This window comes from Nerophis ophidion, linkage group LG02, assembly GCF_033978795.1.
Source record: "Nerophis ophidion isolate RoL-2023_Sa linkage group LG02, RoL_Noph_v1.0, whole genome shotgun sequence".
Classification (NCBI taxonomy): Eukaryota; Metazoa; Chordata; class Actinopteri; order Syngnathiformes; family Syngnathidae; genus Nerophis; species Nerophis ophidion.
The window spans coordinates 55,077,403-55,095,151 of record NC_084612.1 but is presented as its reverse complement, the minus strand read 5'-3'; the positions used below and the strand labels follow the sequence as shown (position 1 = coordinate 55,095,151).

The 17,749-nt window shown below is 45.2% G+C and overlaps 1 protein-coding gene across 17 annotated transcripts in view; it reads right to left on the bottom strand.

The window, feature by feature from the left end:
* Nucleotides 1–208: 208 nt before the first annotated feature.
* The window catches only part of LOC133542506 (R3H domain-containing protein 2), a 173,661-nt gene continuing 156,120 nt past the window's right edge, over nt 209–17,749 (bottom strand). For all 17 annotated transcript variants that reach the window (XM_061886724.1, XM_061886764.1, XM_061886716.1 and 14 more), the window contains 3 exons: nt 14,740–14,834; nt 14,555–14,639; nt 209–1,410 (listed from right to left, as the gene is read on the bottom strand). In XM_061886724.1, the coding sequence (XP_061742708.1) occupies nt 1,052–1,410; nt 14,555–14,639; nt 14,740–14,834 (539 nt within the window). In that variant the 3' untranslated portion in view covers nt 209–1,051. The remainder of the gene's footprint in view (nt 1,411–14,554; nt 14,640–14,739; nt 14,835–17,749) is intronic.

The window sequence follows — 17,749 nt, the reverse complement described above, 5'->3', positions numbered from 1 at the left end:
TGCACTTCTACTACATTTTTTTTAATACTTTCTGCACACTTCAAATAACCACACTTCCAGGAGGTCAACATGTGCAGTGTGTTACCCTTTTTTAGCCACTACATTGGTACTGTGAGGTAGCGGTGCTTCTCTAGGAGGTTCCAGCATCTCTATGCTGTGTCAACAGCCTGCAAAGAAAAGCAGCAGGCGGAAACTAATCAAACAACAGTTTTCATTGCTTTTGTCAACTTTTGTATTTTTAAAAACAAACCAAAAATTAACAGATTAAATAAAATTTACAGTAGACATATGCAATCATTGTGCACTTCAACTACATTTTCTGAAACTTTCTGCACAGCTGTCAACAGAAAAAAGCCAACACAGTGGAGGGAAGTTGCAGGAAAGGACAAAAGTGAGGCTGAGGGATGAAGAGGAAAGGAGAAAAGGACAAACAAAAAGGCCAAAATTTTCACTCGGGGAGGAAGAGAGAACAAAAAAATATCACTGAATATATAGATTTCTTTATTCCTTACATCACTTATATAAATATATTGAGGTCCCTGCCTCCCCCAAAGAAGAACAGCGCAATACAGAAGCCCACAACAGCAGTAAGGCAAACAAGAGTGCAGGAGAGGAACAGCATGAAAGACGTACCAAAATGTATAAATATGCCACATGGCAGGATGGTCAGCGCTGGAAGAAAAGAAAGTGAGGAAGAAGAAAAGTTTTCATTGAGGTGGACTGTCCAGTGTGTGTTTTGGCTTGTTTATGTGCTACGTCACCCTGTTGCCTGTGTGTGTGTGTGTGTGTGTGTGTGTGTGTGTGAGTGAGTGTGTGCGTGGTTTTTACCTGTACGTGTTTGTTTCAATATGCTGGCAGCACACACTTCAGGTGAAACCACATGCTTGTGTGCTCTTCTGCTATATGAATACAAAACAATTAAAAACAAAGGACTAAAGAATATTGAAAGCAAACACCGACCACCTCATGAGTCACACTTTCTTCCCTTTTATACATTTGACACGTTTTTTTTCTTTCTTTATAATTGTACACCAAGACAGGCATGAGAGTCTCACTGAGAGCTTGCTCTCTCCAGCACACGCAGGTCGTAGTTCTTTTTGGCCGCCCTCAGTTTGAAGAGGCTAGCTGCACTGTTGTTCAGTTTGAAGGAAGCACTCTGGGCGGCCATGGTGCTGGGGAACACGGCCACCACTGTGTACAGGTGAGCAGGGTCCTCACCCTTCACTGCTCCCATGCAGGTCATGGCGCCGCCCGACCCCGAGGGTCCGCAGCCTACCGCTCTCCCTCCCTGAGGGTCCTTCAGCCACTGGATCCTGGCGCCGCACATGGACAGCTGGTTGAAGAGTTTTTCAGCTTCTGGACGTGAAATACCTTCTGGCAGGTCCGTTACTTCAAGTACTCGACTCACCACTAAGACAAGGAGGAAGGTTGAACAGACAGTTGAACAGACACGTTAGCAGGGTTGACCCTTCACTGCCACAATTAGCCCCCCTAAAAGTTTCCATCCGGCTCCTAGAACATTCTTACTGAATTCAAATATAATACAGGCCAAGAGTTTGGACACGCCTTCTCAATCAATGTGTTTTCTTTATTTACATGACTATTCACATTGTAGATGGTCACATCAAAACAATGACACCTGGTAAGTGAAAACCATTTCAGGTGACTACCTCTTGAAACTCATGGAGAGAATGCCAAGAGTGTGCAAAGCAGTAATCAGAGCAAATGGTGGCTATTTTGAATATAAAACATGTTTTCAGTTATTTTAACCTTTTTTGTTACGTACATAACTCCACGTGTTCTTTCATAGTTTTGATGTGACAATCTACAATGTAAATAGTCATGAAAATAAAGAAAACACATTGAATGAGGAGGTGTGTCCAAACTTTTGGCCTGTACTGGTGACTTTCTGCAAAGTGGCTAAGTGCCATGTGTGCGTGTGTTGGCAAGTGAGAAAGAGCGAGCGGCTGCTGTTGATATGACAGATGACAAAGTTGGTTTTGGTCTGGTTAGTACCGCAGAAAATGACCAGATTTGCTGGATAGATATCCATCCATCCATCCATCCATCCATTTTCTACCGCTTATTCCCTTTGGGGTTGCTGGTGCCTATCTCAACTACAATCGGGTGGAAGGCGTCGTACACCGTGGACAAGTCGCCACCTTATCGCAGGGCCAACACAGTTAAACAGACAACATTCACACTCACATTCACACACTAGGGCCAATTTAGTGTTGCCAATCAACCTATCCCCAGGTGCATGTCTTTGGAAGTGGGAGAAAGCCGGAGTACCCGGAGGGAACCCACACATTCACGGGGAGGACATGCAAACTCCACACAGAAAGATCCCGAGCCCGGGATTGAACCCGGACCACTCAAAAACTTCGTATTGTGAGGCAGACCACTAACCCCTCTGCCACCGTGAAGCCCTTTGCTGGATATAATATTTTTTAAAAGTTAAACAAGTTAAAGTACAGATGACTGTCACACACACACTTGGTGTGATGAGATTATCCTCTGCATTTGACCCATCATCCTCACCCCCTCGGAGATGAGGGGAGCAGTGGGCAGCAGCGGTGGCCCCGCCCGGGAATGAGTAATTTAGGAGCTCAGAGTAAAGTCGTGCTCCTCCGCATAGAGAGGAGCCAGATGAGGTGGTTGGGGCAACTGCTCAGGATGTCCTTCAAACGCCTCCCTGGGGAGGTGTTTAGGGCACATCCGACCAGTCGGAGGCCACGCAGAAGACCCAGAACACGTTGAGGGGGGAGACTATGTCTCCCATTTGTCCTGGGAACGCCTCAGAATACCTCGCCAGGAGCTGGACGAAGTGGCTTGGGAGATGGAAGTCTGGGCTTCCCTGATTAGGCATCTGCCCCTGCGACCCGACCTCATAAGAGGAAGAAGATGAATGTGTGGATGGATAAAGTGTAATGTTTTCATATAACATTTAAAATCAGCTTCTTATGATAACTGTGCTGTCCAGTTGTATTTCAGACCGTTTGAGTCTCCATATGCAATACAGTTGCACTTCCAGGTCGTGAGATCAGTGTTTTTCAACCACTGTGCCGCGGCACACTTGTGTACTGTGAGATATTGTCTGGTGTGCCGTGGGAGATTATCTAATTTTACCTAATTGGGTTAAAAAAAAAAAGTACCGGTAATAATAATCCTTAAATGTGCCGTTGTTGAGTGTCTGTGCTGGCTAGGGCGCGGCAGAGTAACCTTGTAATATTCTTTCATATCAGTAGATGGCAGCAGGTGGCTAGTTAATAATAATAATAATGGATTCGATTTTTTATTGCGCTTTATTTTTAGGTATTCAAAGCGCTCACAGAGAAGTGGGAACCCATCATTCATTCACACCTGGTGGTAGTAAGCTACGTTTGTAGCCACAGCTGCCCTGGGGTAGACTGACGGAAGTGAAGCTGCCAGTTTGCGCCTACGGCCCCTCCTACCACCACCTATCATTATTCATCATTCATTCACCAGTGTGAGCAGCACCGGGGGCGAGGGTGAAGTTTCCTGCCCAAGGACACAACGGCAGCGATTTGGATGTCAAAAGGCGGGGAGCGAACCTGCACCCATTAGGTTTCTGGCACGTAGATGTTGGGAATATGGTTTGTCGTTATCACAATATGCAGACGACAGCGGGAGGCAGCGTGCATGTAAAAAGGAATCTAATGCTTAAACCAAAAATAAACAAAAGACATTGAAGCTTAGGGATGGCGATGCAAAACGAAATTAAAACTGAACTGGCTACAAAGTAAACAAAAACATAATGCTGGACGACAGCAAAGACTTACAGCGTGTGGAGTAGTAGACGGCGTCCACAAAGTACATCCGTACATGACAATCAACAACATAGGAGTGCAAGACAAGAACTAAAGCACTACACACAGGAAAACAGCAAAAAAGTCCAAATAAGTCAGGGTGTTATGTGACAGGTCATGACAGTACACCTACTTTGAAACAAGAGCTATAATGATGCATGCTTGGTTATGGTTTGAATTCATACCCAACAAGAACAACTTTTTATTGTTAATATCGGCTGCTGAGTTTCTTTTTTTTATGTTTTCTGCTAATGATGTGCCTCGGGATTTTTTCAATGAAAAAAATGTCTGTTGGCTCATAAAAGGTTGAAAAATCCTGCGTTAGATGGCAAGACAGAATATGGTATGTATAGTATGTTGTCTAAGTAGTACTAGTGCAAAGTACATTTTTGTAGGAAGCCAAATGTGTTATGTTGCACCCTACAACGTGTTTATATTGTAAGTATTGTGCTTATTACACACCAGCTGTTTGGTTATAACATTCATCATAGTTGTAGTTTTCATTACTAAATTTGGAGGTGTTGAAATTGCAATGCAAATGCTTATAGTAACCTGTCAATGGAAAACCCAATGGAAATTAGAATCAAGCTAGCATATTTTCAAAAAGTGGAGCCTTCCTTTACGATCGAACGTTTTCTGCCAAGCATAATTGCTTTGTAGGTGTTGAAAATTGCAGCATTACTTGATGGGAGTTTGGCTGAGTCTGCCCGGGTGCTGCTTTGGTGATTGTTTTGGAGCCGGTGTTCAGTCCGCAGCCGTACGTCACTAGTCTGCAACAGTACGTGACTCGTCTGCAACAGTACGTGACTCGTCTGCAACAGTACGTGACTCGTCTGCAACAGTACGTGACTCGTCTGCAACAGTACGTGACTCGTCTGCATCCGTACGTGACTCGTCTGCATCCGTACGTGACTCGTCTGCATCCGTACGTGACTCGTCTGCATCCGTACGTGACTCGTCTGCATCCGTACGTGACTCGTCTGCATCCGTACGTGACTCGTCTGCATCCGTACGTGACTCGTCTGCAACAGTGTGGTATTGAAAAATGGCATTATTTGATTTTACATGAATTGATAACCGGTAGTACTGACGGAATTCATTTGGTGCATATAAAAGTATCCAATTCAGTATCCATCTCTCGTTAGAACTATACGCTACTTTATATTACAAATGGCAACAATGCAGGATTTTAGGATGCATGTGCATGTGCGAGCCAATCTGCCTCACAGCAATACAGAAAAAAGAGGGAATTTACGAATTACAAACTGGATAAAAATGGCCGACTGGAGCAAAGCTCTGCAGGTAAAGCTCTAACTAACATATTTGGAGATATCCACTGACGTAACTAAGAAAAAATACATCACTTAAGTGTAAAACGACTTGCTTGGAGCATGTTTGGAAGAGGGCAAGATTGTTTTTTAAATATATCTGCCATGACTCCATGGTTTGATTTCACACTTTTGGGACTTATGTGGATGCAAAATACATAATAACTAAAAGGTACATCAGCTAAGAAAAGTTGGTTTTGCATAATACAACCTTTTTAACATTCTGCTATCACTTTAAAAGATTACAAATTATTAAATCAATGTTTCAATATTACTTAGGTTGCAATATTAATTATATTCTATGAGTAGTAGTATCTGGAGGTCACAACCATCCATCCATTTTCTACCCCATGTCCCTCTTGGGGTTGCGGGGATGGTGGAGCCTATCCCAGCTGTATTCAGGCGGTAGGCGGAGTACACCCTGGACCAGTCGCCACCTCATCACAGGGCCAACAAAGACCGACAACATTCACACACTAGGGACCATTTAGTGTTACCAATCACGGTGTCTGAGAAACACTCTGATCCTTAAAAAAATAAAAAAAAGAGTCAATGTTTTTTTTTGCAAACATGTAAAAGAGGCCTCAACACATCTTTCTTCAAAGATCGGAGCCTGAGGTAGCTCTCTAGTATCCCAGCATGGATTTGCAAGTTAAGGCAAAACAGGTCTCTGCAGGCTTTGACAGGTCAAATTTAAGACTTTTTAAAGACTATAAAGAATACGATTTACATTGATAGGTTAACTGCTGTATTTGCACCAAGCAAACAATCGGAAAATTCCCGTCATATCAATTCGTAGATATGGTCGTAATTATTTTAAGTGCTCTATGCATAATAAACGCAACATTATTAATATTGCTACTACGGATAATTTGATCAAAAACTCCTTAAAACAGCCCACTACCTATAATATAGGCTTTTTAAACATAAGATCATTGTCTCCCAAAAACGTTATTAGTTAATGAGGTCATTAGACAACAATCTTAACGTCATCGGTCTCAGCGAAACCTGGCTTAAACAAGCTGACTTTTTTGCACTAAATGAGGCATCTCCTCCTAACTATACGAATGCGCATACTGCCCGTCCCCTTAAAAGGGGTGGGGGGGGTCACACTAATATACAACAAAAACTTTAACCTTAGTCCTAACATAAATAATAAATATAAATCGTTTGAGGTGCTTACTATGAAGTCTGTCACACTGCTGCCTCGATACTTGGCTGTTATCTACCGCCCCCCAGGGCCCTATTCGGACTTTATCAATGAATTCTCAGAGTTTGTTGCTGATCTAGTGACGCACGCCGATAATATAATTATAATGGTGGACTTTAATAGCCATATGAATACCCCATCAGACCCACCGTGCGTGGCGCACCAGACTATAGTTGATAGCTGTGTTCTTACACAAATAATAAATGAACCCATGCATCGCAACGGTAATACGATAGACCTAGTGCTTGTCAGGAGTATCACCGTTTCCAAAGTTATGATACTCCCATATACTAAAGTAATGTCCGATCATTACCTAATAAAATTCGAGGTTCAGACTCATGTTCGGCAAGTTAATAATAATAATAATAATAACTGCTATAGCAGCCGCAACATTAATGATGCCACAACGACAACCCTTGCTGGCCTACTGCCCTCGGTAATGGCACCGTTCCCAAATTATGTGAACTCTATTGATTAGCTTACTAACAACTTTAACGACGCCCTGCGCGAAACCATTGATAGTATAGCACTGCTGAAGTTAAAAAAGGCTCCAAAAAGGCGTACCCAAAGGTTTACAGAAGAAACTAGAGCTCAGAAATGATCATGTAGAAAGCTGGAACGCAAATGGCGCACAACTAAACTTGAGGTGCACCATCAAGAATGGAGTGATAGTTTAATAACTTGTAAATGCATGCTTACCTAAGCTAAAGCTAAATATTACTAAAATCTCATCCACCTTATTAAAAACGATCCTAAATTTTTGTTTAGTACGGTGGCATCGCTAACCCAACAAGGGACTCCTTCCAGTAGCTCCACCCACTCAGCACATGACTTTATGAAATTCTTTAATAAGAAAATTAAAGTTATTAGAAAGGAGATTAAAGACAATGCGTCCCAGCTACAACTGGGTTCTATTAACACAGATCTGACTGTATATACGGCAGATACTGCCCTCCAAAATACTTTCTCTCGTTTTGACGAAATAACAATAGAAAAATTGTTACAACATGTAAATGGAATAAAACAAACAACATGTCTACTTGACCCACTTCCTGGGAAACTTATCAAGGAGCTCCTTGTATTATTAGGTCCATCAGTGCGAAATATTAAAAAATGATCACTTTCCTCTGACACTGTTCCCCTAGCATTCAAAAAAGCGGTTATTTATCCTCTCCTTAGACTTAGACAAACTTTAATGATCCACAAGGGAAATTGTTCAACACAGTAGCTTAGTTACAATGATGGAAAGTGTAAGGATGGAAAGGACAATGCAGGTATAAATAGACTAGGTATAGCAATGTAAAATATAACATATCTGCGAATATATACAATATATGCTTAATATGTGTACAGTATATTATATATACAGATATAATATGTCTATAACATATATACAATATATACCAATTGCTATGTACACTATCACAGTATATTTGGCAGCCACAGCATAAAAAAAGAGAGTAAGTCCAGCAGAAAAAAGAATATAGACATTAAAAACAAAGAGAAGTAGCTGACATAGAAAATGTCAGGTAATAGATGGATATTATCTATTGCCGTATGGGGAGTGATTATACAACTGGATGGAGTGTGGAATGAAGGAGTTCTTGAATCGCACAGTGCGGGAAGGAAGCTGAAGGAGCCTGTTGGGGTATGAACTCCGCTGTCCCTCAATTGTCTGGTGGAGTGGGTGGGAAGGATTGTCCATGATGGCCAGCAGTTTGTCCAGTGTCCTCTTGTCCCTCACTGATACAAACGCCTCCAACTGCGAGCCAATAGTTTGGCCGGCTTTCCGGATCAGTTTATCAATCCGGTTTGAGTCCATTTTGCTGGTGCTGCTCCCCCAACAAACCACAGCGAAGTGAAGGGCACTGGCCACAACAGACTGATAGAAGATCTCCAACAGCTTACTGCACACATTAAAGGACCTAAGCTTCCTCAGGAAAAAGAGTCTGCTCATTCCTTTCTTGTAAACAGCATTGCAGTTGTCCTTCCAGTCCAGTCTGCTGTTCAAATGAACTCCCAGGTACTTATATTGCCCTACCACTGCCACCTCCCGGCCCTGGATCTTGATGGGCTCCACCGGGGTCATACCCTTCCTGAAGTCGATGACCAGCTCCTTGGTCTTGTCCACGTTAAGGACCAGATGGTTCGCCTGAGACCACTCCACAAAGTCAGCAATCAATGTCCTATACTCCAATTCCTGTCCCTCTCTGGAGCCTTTTTTAACTTCAGCAGTGCTATACTATCAATGGTTTCACGCAGAGTCGTCAGAATATTTCTGCAGGTGGCAGAACCTGGAACTGTACTGGAAGTCTGAGGTGTACAGGGTGAACAGGAAAGGAGACAGGACAGTCCCCTGTGGAGCACCAACACCACTGACCACGGTATCTGACAGGGAGCTCCCCAGTTGCACAAACTGGGGCCTGTCAGACAAGTAATCAGTGATCCAGGAGACAATGGATGAACTGACACCCATCCTGAGCAACTTGTCACTCATCAGAATTGGCTGAAGGGTGTTAAAGGCACTGGAGAAATCAAAGAACATGATCCTCACAGTGCCCTTCCCACCATCCAGGTGAGTGAGCACGATGCAGCAGGTAGATAACAGCATCATCCACTCCTACATGGGGCTGATATGCAAACTGTAGAGGATCCAGGGAAGGAGCCTCTACAGCCCAGGGGTCTCAGCTGTTCCAGTAGAAGTCTTTCGAGGACCTTAATGACCTAGGACGTCAGGGCAAAAGGTCTGAAGTCGTTCAAGCCCGAAGGGATGGGCTTCTTGGACACCGGCACTATGCAGGATGTTTTCCATAGCACTGGTATCCGTTCTAGCTGCAGACTCAGGTTGAAGATGAAATGGAGGATCACAGTCAGCTGAGCAGCACAAGTCTTCAGTACCCAGGGCTTGACTCGGTCAGGGCCTACTGACTTGGCTGGATTGACTCTCTCCAGCTGTCGTCTCACGTATCCTGGTGTCAGGCACACCGGGCTGGCTTTCTCAGTGGGGGAGGGGGCAACAGCAGTGGCAGCTATCAGAGAAGGAGTTTGTGTAGAGATGTTCAGGGGAGGTGTGAAGACAGGAGTAGTGGGGGGTGGGCCAGTAATGGGTGCATTGCTAAATCTGTTGAAGAACAAATTCAGCTCGTTAGCTCTGTCTGCACCTCCATCCAGCAGTTTGGCTTTGTTGTTAAAGTCTGTGATGGCTTTCGTGCCTTTCCACACATCACGAATGTTGTTCTGCTGGAGTTTAGCCTCTAGCTTCCTCCTGTAGACATCTTTCCCTTCTTGCAGCTGGACTTTAAGCTGCCACTGTATCCTACTCAACTCGTCCCGGTCACCGCATCTGAAGGCTAGCTTCTTTTTATTCAGCAGCACCTTTAGCAGGCTGGTGATCCAGGGCTTGTTATTTGGGTAGCAATGGACAGTTTTTGTAGGGATGATGGAGTCCTCACAGAAATTGATGTAATCTGTGATGCAGTCTGTGATGCTGTCGATATCTGTCCCGTGGGGTTTACCGAGTACTTCCCAGTCTGTAGACTCAAAGCAGTCCTGCAGGGCAATGCATGCCTCCTGGTTCCTCATCTGCACGGATTTTGTTGAGATGGGCTGCCTCCTCACAGCAGGAACATAATGAGGTGTTAAAAGCACCAGGTTGTGATCAGATCGTCCAAGGGTGGAGGGCAGTGGCTCTGTATGCATCTTTTGAATTACCATACAGTAGGTCCAGAGTTTTATTTTCCTGTGTTGCACAGTGCACATATTGGTGGAAAGTGGGTAAAATAGAGTCCAAAGAAACATGATTAAAGTCACCCGAAATGAGAAAGAGGGCATCGGGATGTTTGGTTAAAAGACCTAACCTCGATCCTGACCTCATGGTAAACTACCGACCGGTGTCTCACCTTCCCTTTATTTCAAAAATCCTCAAAATTTTTTTTGCAGGGCAGCTAAATGAACACTTAGCGTCAGAGTTCTCATTTCTTGCCCTTATGTGGGCTCTACCGCGGATGTTGTTGTGGTTTGTGTTGTGGTTTGTGCAGCCCATTGATACACTAGTGATTTAGGGCTATATAGATAATCATTGATTGATTAATTGATGGACTTATGATCAAAATTAAACTTTCCCTAGCACCAAGGTGAAGGGTGTCCTGCAACGATTTTTTGTTTTACTTCCATCACAATAACGATATTACAATATTAATCCAATACAATCTCAACAGGACTCATATACTTTTAATATTTTGTAGTGTGGAATGTTAAATCAGCTGAAATGAGTCAGATCACAATAGTAAGTATGAATACACTAACCTAATGGCAGATTTATGATTTTGAAGTGGAGTGTTAATTTGTGTTTTGGCCACATTCAGTGGTCAAAATTATTCATTAAAGGGACCCTATTATGCAAAACAACTTTTCTTACCTTTTAGTACATGTTTTTGTGTATTTGTGCTCTGGGTAAGTCCCAAAAATGAGAAATCAAACCATGGAGGCATTGCGAAGACATTTACAAAACAATCTTGCCTTTCTTCATCTTTCCACCAAACAAGCTGTTTGGAATTTGACCCAATTGTGACGTTTTTTCCCCATTAGGGACGTCAGTGGATTATCAATACATGGTAGACGTTTAGTGGAACAAGTGAGGGAAGAGTGCGGCATCTGCAGTAATGCGGGCCATGCATCGATCCTTTGTGGTGAAGAAAGAGCTTAGTCGGAGGGCAAATATCTCAATTTACCAGTCGATCTACGTTCCTATCCTCACCTATGATCATGAGCTTTGGGTTGTGACCGAAATGACAAGCCCACGGGTATAGGCAGGGTGGTGGGGCTCTCCCTTTGAGAGTCGCTGTCTTTCGGGAGGAGCTCAAAGTGAAGCCATCTGGTCAGGTTGTCCCCAAGACGCCACCCTACGGCGGTGTTAGGGCACGTCTGGCCAGTAGGAGGCCGCGGGGAAAACCCACGGCATGTTGGGGAGACCCGGCCTGGGATAAGCAGAAGATGATGGATGGAAAAAATGTACCCAAGGTGCTTTGTGTGTGTCCCCCATTGTAGTCCACACTGTTGTCAATAAGCTCCTTTTTCAATATCCTCTTGTTGTGAGGCAGACTGGCTTGTACATGCACATGCATCCTCCGCTGTTGCCATTTCTATTTCAAAGTACTGTATAGTTAGAACTTATATCGGACAGTAGACTCCAGGGTTTCCTCTACAAGTGATCGTGGCGCAGCACTGCGTCAAAGTAAAATCCGTTAATCTTAAAAATGTAAGTATTTTACGTGAAAACAAATTCAAGTAGAACATTATATGAATGGCTTTATAGTCTAGTATTTACACACTAGAGATTAGTAATGCACCGAAAATTTGGCCACCAAAAAACGATTAACCGTAATCAAGACGCACCCGATTGTCTGCAGTTTCGGCGGTAAGACAGAGGCACCGTCACTTCGCCCGAACCTTGGCTCCAGCGGATGGCATGGGGGCTTTTCCAACCACGGCACGAACACAGCCCCGCTTTGAACTCCAGCCCGACCAACCCAGCACTAGTTGGGAAGTTACCGACCTGAGTTGCGGACTTCCCTCACTCGCCTTGTGCTAACATGCCAGAGACCTGCTGCGCAGTCATTGGAGAAATGCTTGGCTTCGTCTCGCTCATGGAAGTAGAGCATCTTAAGAAGTGAATGAGAAGAGGGCTCAGCCTCAGCTGGCCAAGACGCCAGGCTTCCACATGATAATTGGATGATCTGTCTGAGGTTGAATCCCATTTTGATCGACAGCAAAATGTCCAAGTCAACCATCCATCTATTTTCTACCGCTTGTCCCTTTCGGGGTCACTGGAGCCTATCTTAGCTTCATTCGGGCGGAGGACACCCTGGACAAGTCGCCACCTCATCGCATGGCTAACACAGATAGACAGACAACTTTCACACTTACATTCACACACTAGGGACCATTTAATGTTGTCAATCAACCTATCCAATCAGCATTCTTGAAATATAAAACATCGCCCTGATATTTTTTTAAAAATTTCATTCAGTTTTGGACGGTGATATGGCTCATTTTACTAACTTTTAAGTGACTTCCTTTCTAAATTCCAGCATCCTTATATATTGCATCTGTTATTGGAGACTGTATTCATGTTTAGAGAATAGCTGAATATTAGCTTGCCCTACATATAAGAACAGGTATACAACCTGTTTTACATTGTACAATAACAATAATTCTAAAAACCGAGCAAAACGATAGAATATACGAAACATTATGTTAAAGGCCTACTGAAACCCACAACCACCGACCACGCAGTCTGATAGTTTATAAATCAATGATGAAATATTAACATTGCAACACATGCCAATACGGCCGGTTTAGTTTACTAAATTGCAATTTTAAATTTCCCGCAAGGTATCCCGTTGAAAACGTAGCGGAATGATGACGCGTGCTTGTGACGTTATTGGTTGGAGCGGACATTTCAGTCCAGCACCACTCACGGCTAAGTCGTCTCTTTTCATTGCATAATTACACAGTATTTTGGACATCTGTGTTGCTGAATCTTTTGCAATATGTTCAATTAATAATGGAGACTATAAAGAACAATGCTGTTGGTGGAAAGCGGCGGATTGCAGCTGCCTTTAGCAACCGAAACACAGCCGGTGTTGTGAAGCTTTAACATGGAGCGGTCAAGCGAACATGTTTCTCTACCACATGTCAACCAATTGTGATATTAAGTCGGCTCTTACCGGAGACTTCAGCGGATTATGCGACCTCCTCCTGTAGCTGAAAAAAATGCAGTTGTGATATTGGCTCCCCCTTCGGCTTCTCTCGGAGACACTGGCGTTCACCGCAGCCCTCCGACTTTCAAGTATGACTTTATAATCTCACTAAAACACTATTAACACAATAAGCAGATAGGATAATTCTGGAAAATCCCCTATTAAATGTGTCTAATAGCATCTGAATCGCTCCCACTAACGTCTTTTTTTTTTTTTTTTTTTTTGTGCTTCACTCTAACTTTCCTCATCCACGAATCTTTCATCCTCGCTCAAATTAATGGGGAAATCCTCGCTTTCTCGGTCGGAATCGCTCTCGCTACTGGTGGCTATGATTATAAACAATGTGAGGATGTGAGGAGCCCTCACACCGGTGACGTCACGCGCACATCGTCTGCTACTTCCGGTACAGGCAAGGCTTTTTTTATTGGCGACCAAAAGTTGCAAACTTTATTGTCGATGTTCTCTACTAAGTCCTTTCAGCAAAAATATGGCAATATCACAAAATAAATAAATAAATGAATAAATGGGTTGTACTTGTATAGCGCTTTTCTACCTTCAAGGTACTCAAAGCGCTTTGACACTACTTCCACATTTACCCATTCACACACACATTCACACACTGATGGAGGGAGCTGCCATGCAAGGCGCCAATGATCAAGTATGACACATAGAATGGACCTGCTATCCCCGTTTACATAAGAAAATCTCATTTCAGTAGGCCTTTAATACCAATTACTAATAACACCGATTGCTTTTAAATATAAGTCAATTATTTTAGACTTTTTTTTTAATAGACAATATTAGCATCATCGACGGTTGTGTACATTGTATGATGATGTCATATTGACCACGCCCACAACGCCCCAACTTTATTGGCAAGCTGAGGGAAACACTGGACGTGGCATGGAAGCGGTATAAACTATGACAAGATGGCAGGGAGGAGACGCTGTCAAAGTGGCTTGAAGACGGTCTGTAAAAAATAGTCTATGCACAATTTTGACCATAGGACCACCATTACATGTTATGTAGACTACAAGAAAATGTTTTAAATGTAGAAAAAAATCATCACATGACCCCTTTAAATGAATTACCACAGTAAGTTGAATGATGCAGACATGTTCGTTACTGGATACTTAATTAAACACTCTTGAAGACTTGTATGTGTCAGTGATATGTAACTAGAATTATTTCACACTTGTTGACATTGACAATTGTGCTGCATTATCAAGACAAAGTAAGGATTACTATAAGTACTTTTAAAAAGTCTAAATTCCAGCATCAAGGCTACATTTTGCACAATACACTTTTGTGGAATATTTGACATTTCAAGTGTTGAAAAATAGGATTTGTAACATAAGCCCAAAGTGATGCTATTAACTCAACGCTAATGCTTATTTTATAAAATATAAAACCAAACAAACTCACCAACATCTGTTGTGCCAAGATCAGTCGATGCAGATTTGAGTGTTTGCTTCTTCCCTCGTGCACCAATTTTCATCACGCCGTGGCCCTGCACACGCAGCAGTATGATTGAAATATCACAGTGATTGATGGAAGAGGAAAAACAATTGTATTAACAAAAAGGGTCAGGAAGTTGAGGGTCTACTGACCTGATGGGAACTGTATGAAGACTGGCCATGCATGAGGCTAGGAGGGCACAGACTGTACTGGAGAGGTTGTCCTAATAAAGAGTAGCGGCCGTCACCTAAACACAAATGACAAGAATAAGTGTCTTATTACAAGCTGCGCTGATCGCATAGACTGCAGATAAGGCAATGGGAGATTGTGTAAAAAATACACTGATATTAAAGGGAGACTGCACTCCATCCATCCATCCATCATCTTCCGCTTATCCGAGGTCGGGTCGCGGGGGCAACAGCCTAAGCAGGGAAACCCAGACTTCCCTCTCCCCAGCCACTTCGTCTAGCTCTTCCCGGGGGATCCCGAGGCGTTCCCAGGCCAGCCGGGACACATAGTCTTCCCAACGTGTCCTGGGTCTTCCCCGTGGCCTCCTACCGGTTGGACGTGCCCTAAACACCTCCCTAGGGAGGCGTTCGGGTGGCATCCTGACCAGATGCCCGAACCACCTCATCTGGCTCCTCTCGATGTGGAGGAGCAGCGGCTTTACTTTGAGTTCTTCCCGGATGGCAGAGCTTCTCACCCTATCTCTAAGGGAGAGCCCCGCCACACGGCGGAGGAAACTCATTTCGGCCGCTTGTACCCGTGATCTTATCCTTTCGGTCATGACCCAAAGCTCATGACCATAGGTGAGGATGGGAACGTAGATCGACCGGTAAATTGAGAGCTTTGCCTTCCGGCTCAGCTCCTTCTTCACCACAACGGATCGGTACAACGTCCGCATTACTGAGGACGCCGCACCGATCCGCCTGTCGATCTCACGATCCACTCTTCCCTCACTCGTGAACAAGACTCCTAGGTACTTGAACTCCTCCACTTGGGGCAGGGTCTCCTCCCCAACCCGGAGATGGCACTCCACCCTTTTCCGGGCGAGAACCATGGACTCGGATTTGGAGGTGCTGATTCTCATTCCGGTCGCTTCACACTCGGCTGCGAACCGATCCAGCGAGAGCTGAAGATCCCGGTCAGATGAAGCCATCAGGACCACATCATCTGCAAAAAGCAGAGACCTAATCCTGCGGTTACCAAACCGGAACCCCTCAACGCCTTGACTGCGCCTAGAAATTCTGTCCATAAAAGTTATGAACAGAATCGGTGACAAAGGACAGCCTTGGCGGAGTCCAACCCTCACTGGAAATGTGTTCGACTTACTGCCGGCAATGCGAACCAAGCTCTGGCACTGATCGTACAGGGAACGGACCGCCACAATAAGACAGTCCGATACCCCATACTCTCTGAGCACTCCCCACAGGACTTCCCTAGGGACACGGTCGAATGCCTTCTCCAAGTCCACAAAGCACATGTAGACTGGTTGGGCAAACTCCCATGCACCCTCAAGAACCCTGCCGAGAGTATAGAGCTGGTCCACAGTTCCACGACCAGGACGAAAACCACACTGTTCCTCCTGAATCCGAGGTTCGACTATCCGACGTAGCCTCCTCTCCAGTACACCTGAATAAACCTTACCGGGAAGGCTGAGGAGTGTGATCCCACGATAGTTGGAACACACCCTCCGGTCCCCCTTCTTAAAGAGAGGAACCACCACCCCGGTCTGCCAATCCAGAGGTACCGCCCCCGATGTCCACGCGATGCTGCAAAGTCTTGTCAACCAAGACAGCCCCACAGCATCCAGAGCCTTAAGGAACTCCGGGCGGATCTCGTCCACCCCTGGGGCCTTGCCACCGAGGAGCTTTTTAACTACCTCAGCGACCTCAGCCCCAGAAATAGGAGAGTCCACCACAGATTCCCCAGGCACTGCTTCCTCATAGGAAGACGTGTTGGTGGGATTGAGAAGGTCTTCGAAGTATTCCTTCCACCTATCCACAACATCCGCAGTCGAGGTCAGCAGAACACCATCCGCACCATACACGGTGTTGATAGTGCACTGCTTCCCCTTCCTGAGGCGGCGGACGGTGGTCCAGAATCGCTTCGAAGCCGTCCGGAAGTCGTTTTCCATGGCTTCCCCGAACTCTTCCCATGTCCGAGTTTTTGCCTCCGCGACCGCTGAAGCTGCACACCGCTTGGCCTGTCGGTACCTGTCCACTGCCTCCGGAGTCCTATGAGCCAAAAGGACCCGATAGGACTCCTTCTTCAGCTTGACGGCATCCCTCACCGCTGGTGTCCACCAAGGGGTTTTAGGATTTCCGCCCCGACAGGCACCAACTACCTTGCGGCCACAGCTCCGATCTGCCGCCTCGACAATAGAGGTGCGGAACATGGTCCACTCGGACTCAATGTCCAGCACCTCCCTCGTGACATGTTCAAAGTTCTTCCGGAGGTGGGAATTGAAACTTTGTCTGACAGGAGACTCTGCCAGACGTTCCCAGCAGACCCTCACAATGCGTTTGGGCCTCCCAGGTCTGTCCGGCATCCTCCCCCACCATCGCAGCCAACTCACCACCAGGTGGTGATCGGTAGAAAGCTCCGCCCCTCTCTTCACCCGAGTGTCCAAAACATGAGGCCGCAAATCCGATGACACAACTACAAAGTCGATCATGGAACTGCGGCCTAGGGTGTCCTGGTGCCAAGTGCACATATGGACACCCTTATGTTTGAACATGGTGTTTGTTATCGACAAACTGTGACGAGCACAAAAGTCCAATAACAAAACACCACTCGGGTTCAGATCCGGGCGGCCATTCTTCCCAATCACGCCTCTCCAGGTTTCACTGTCGTTGCCAACGTGAGCGTTGAAGTCTCCCAGTAGGACAAGGGAATCACCCGGGGGAGCACTTTCCAGTACTCCCTCGAGTGTACCCAAAAAGGGTGGGTACTCTGAACTGCTGTTTGGTGCGTAAGCACAAACAACAGTCAGGACCCGCCCCCCCACCCGAAGGCGGAGGGAGGCTACCCTTTCGTCCACCGGGTTGAACTCCAACGTACAGGCTTTGAGCCGGGGGGAAACAAGAATTGCCACCCCAGCCCGTCGCCTCTCACTGCCGGCAACGCCAGAGTGGAAGAGGGTCCAATCCCTCTCGAGAG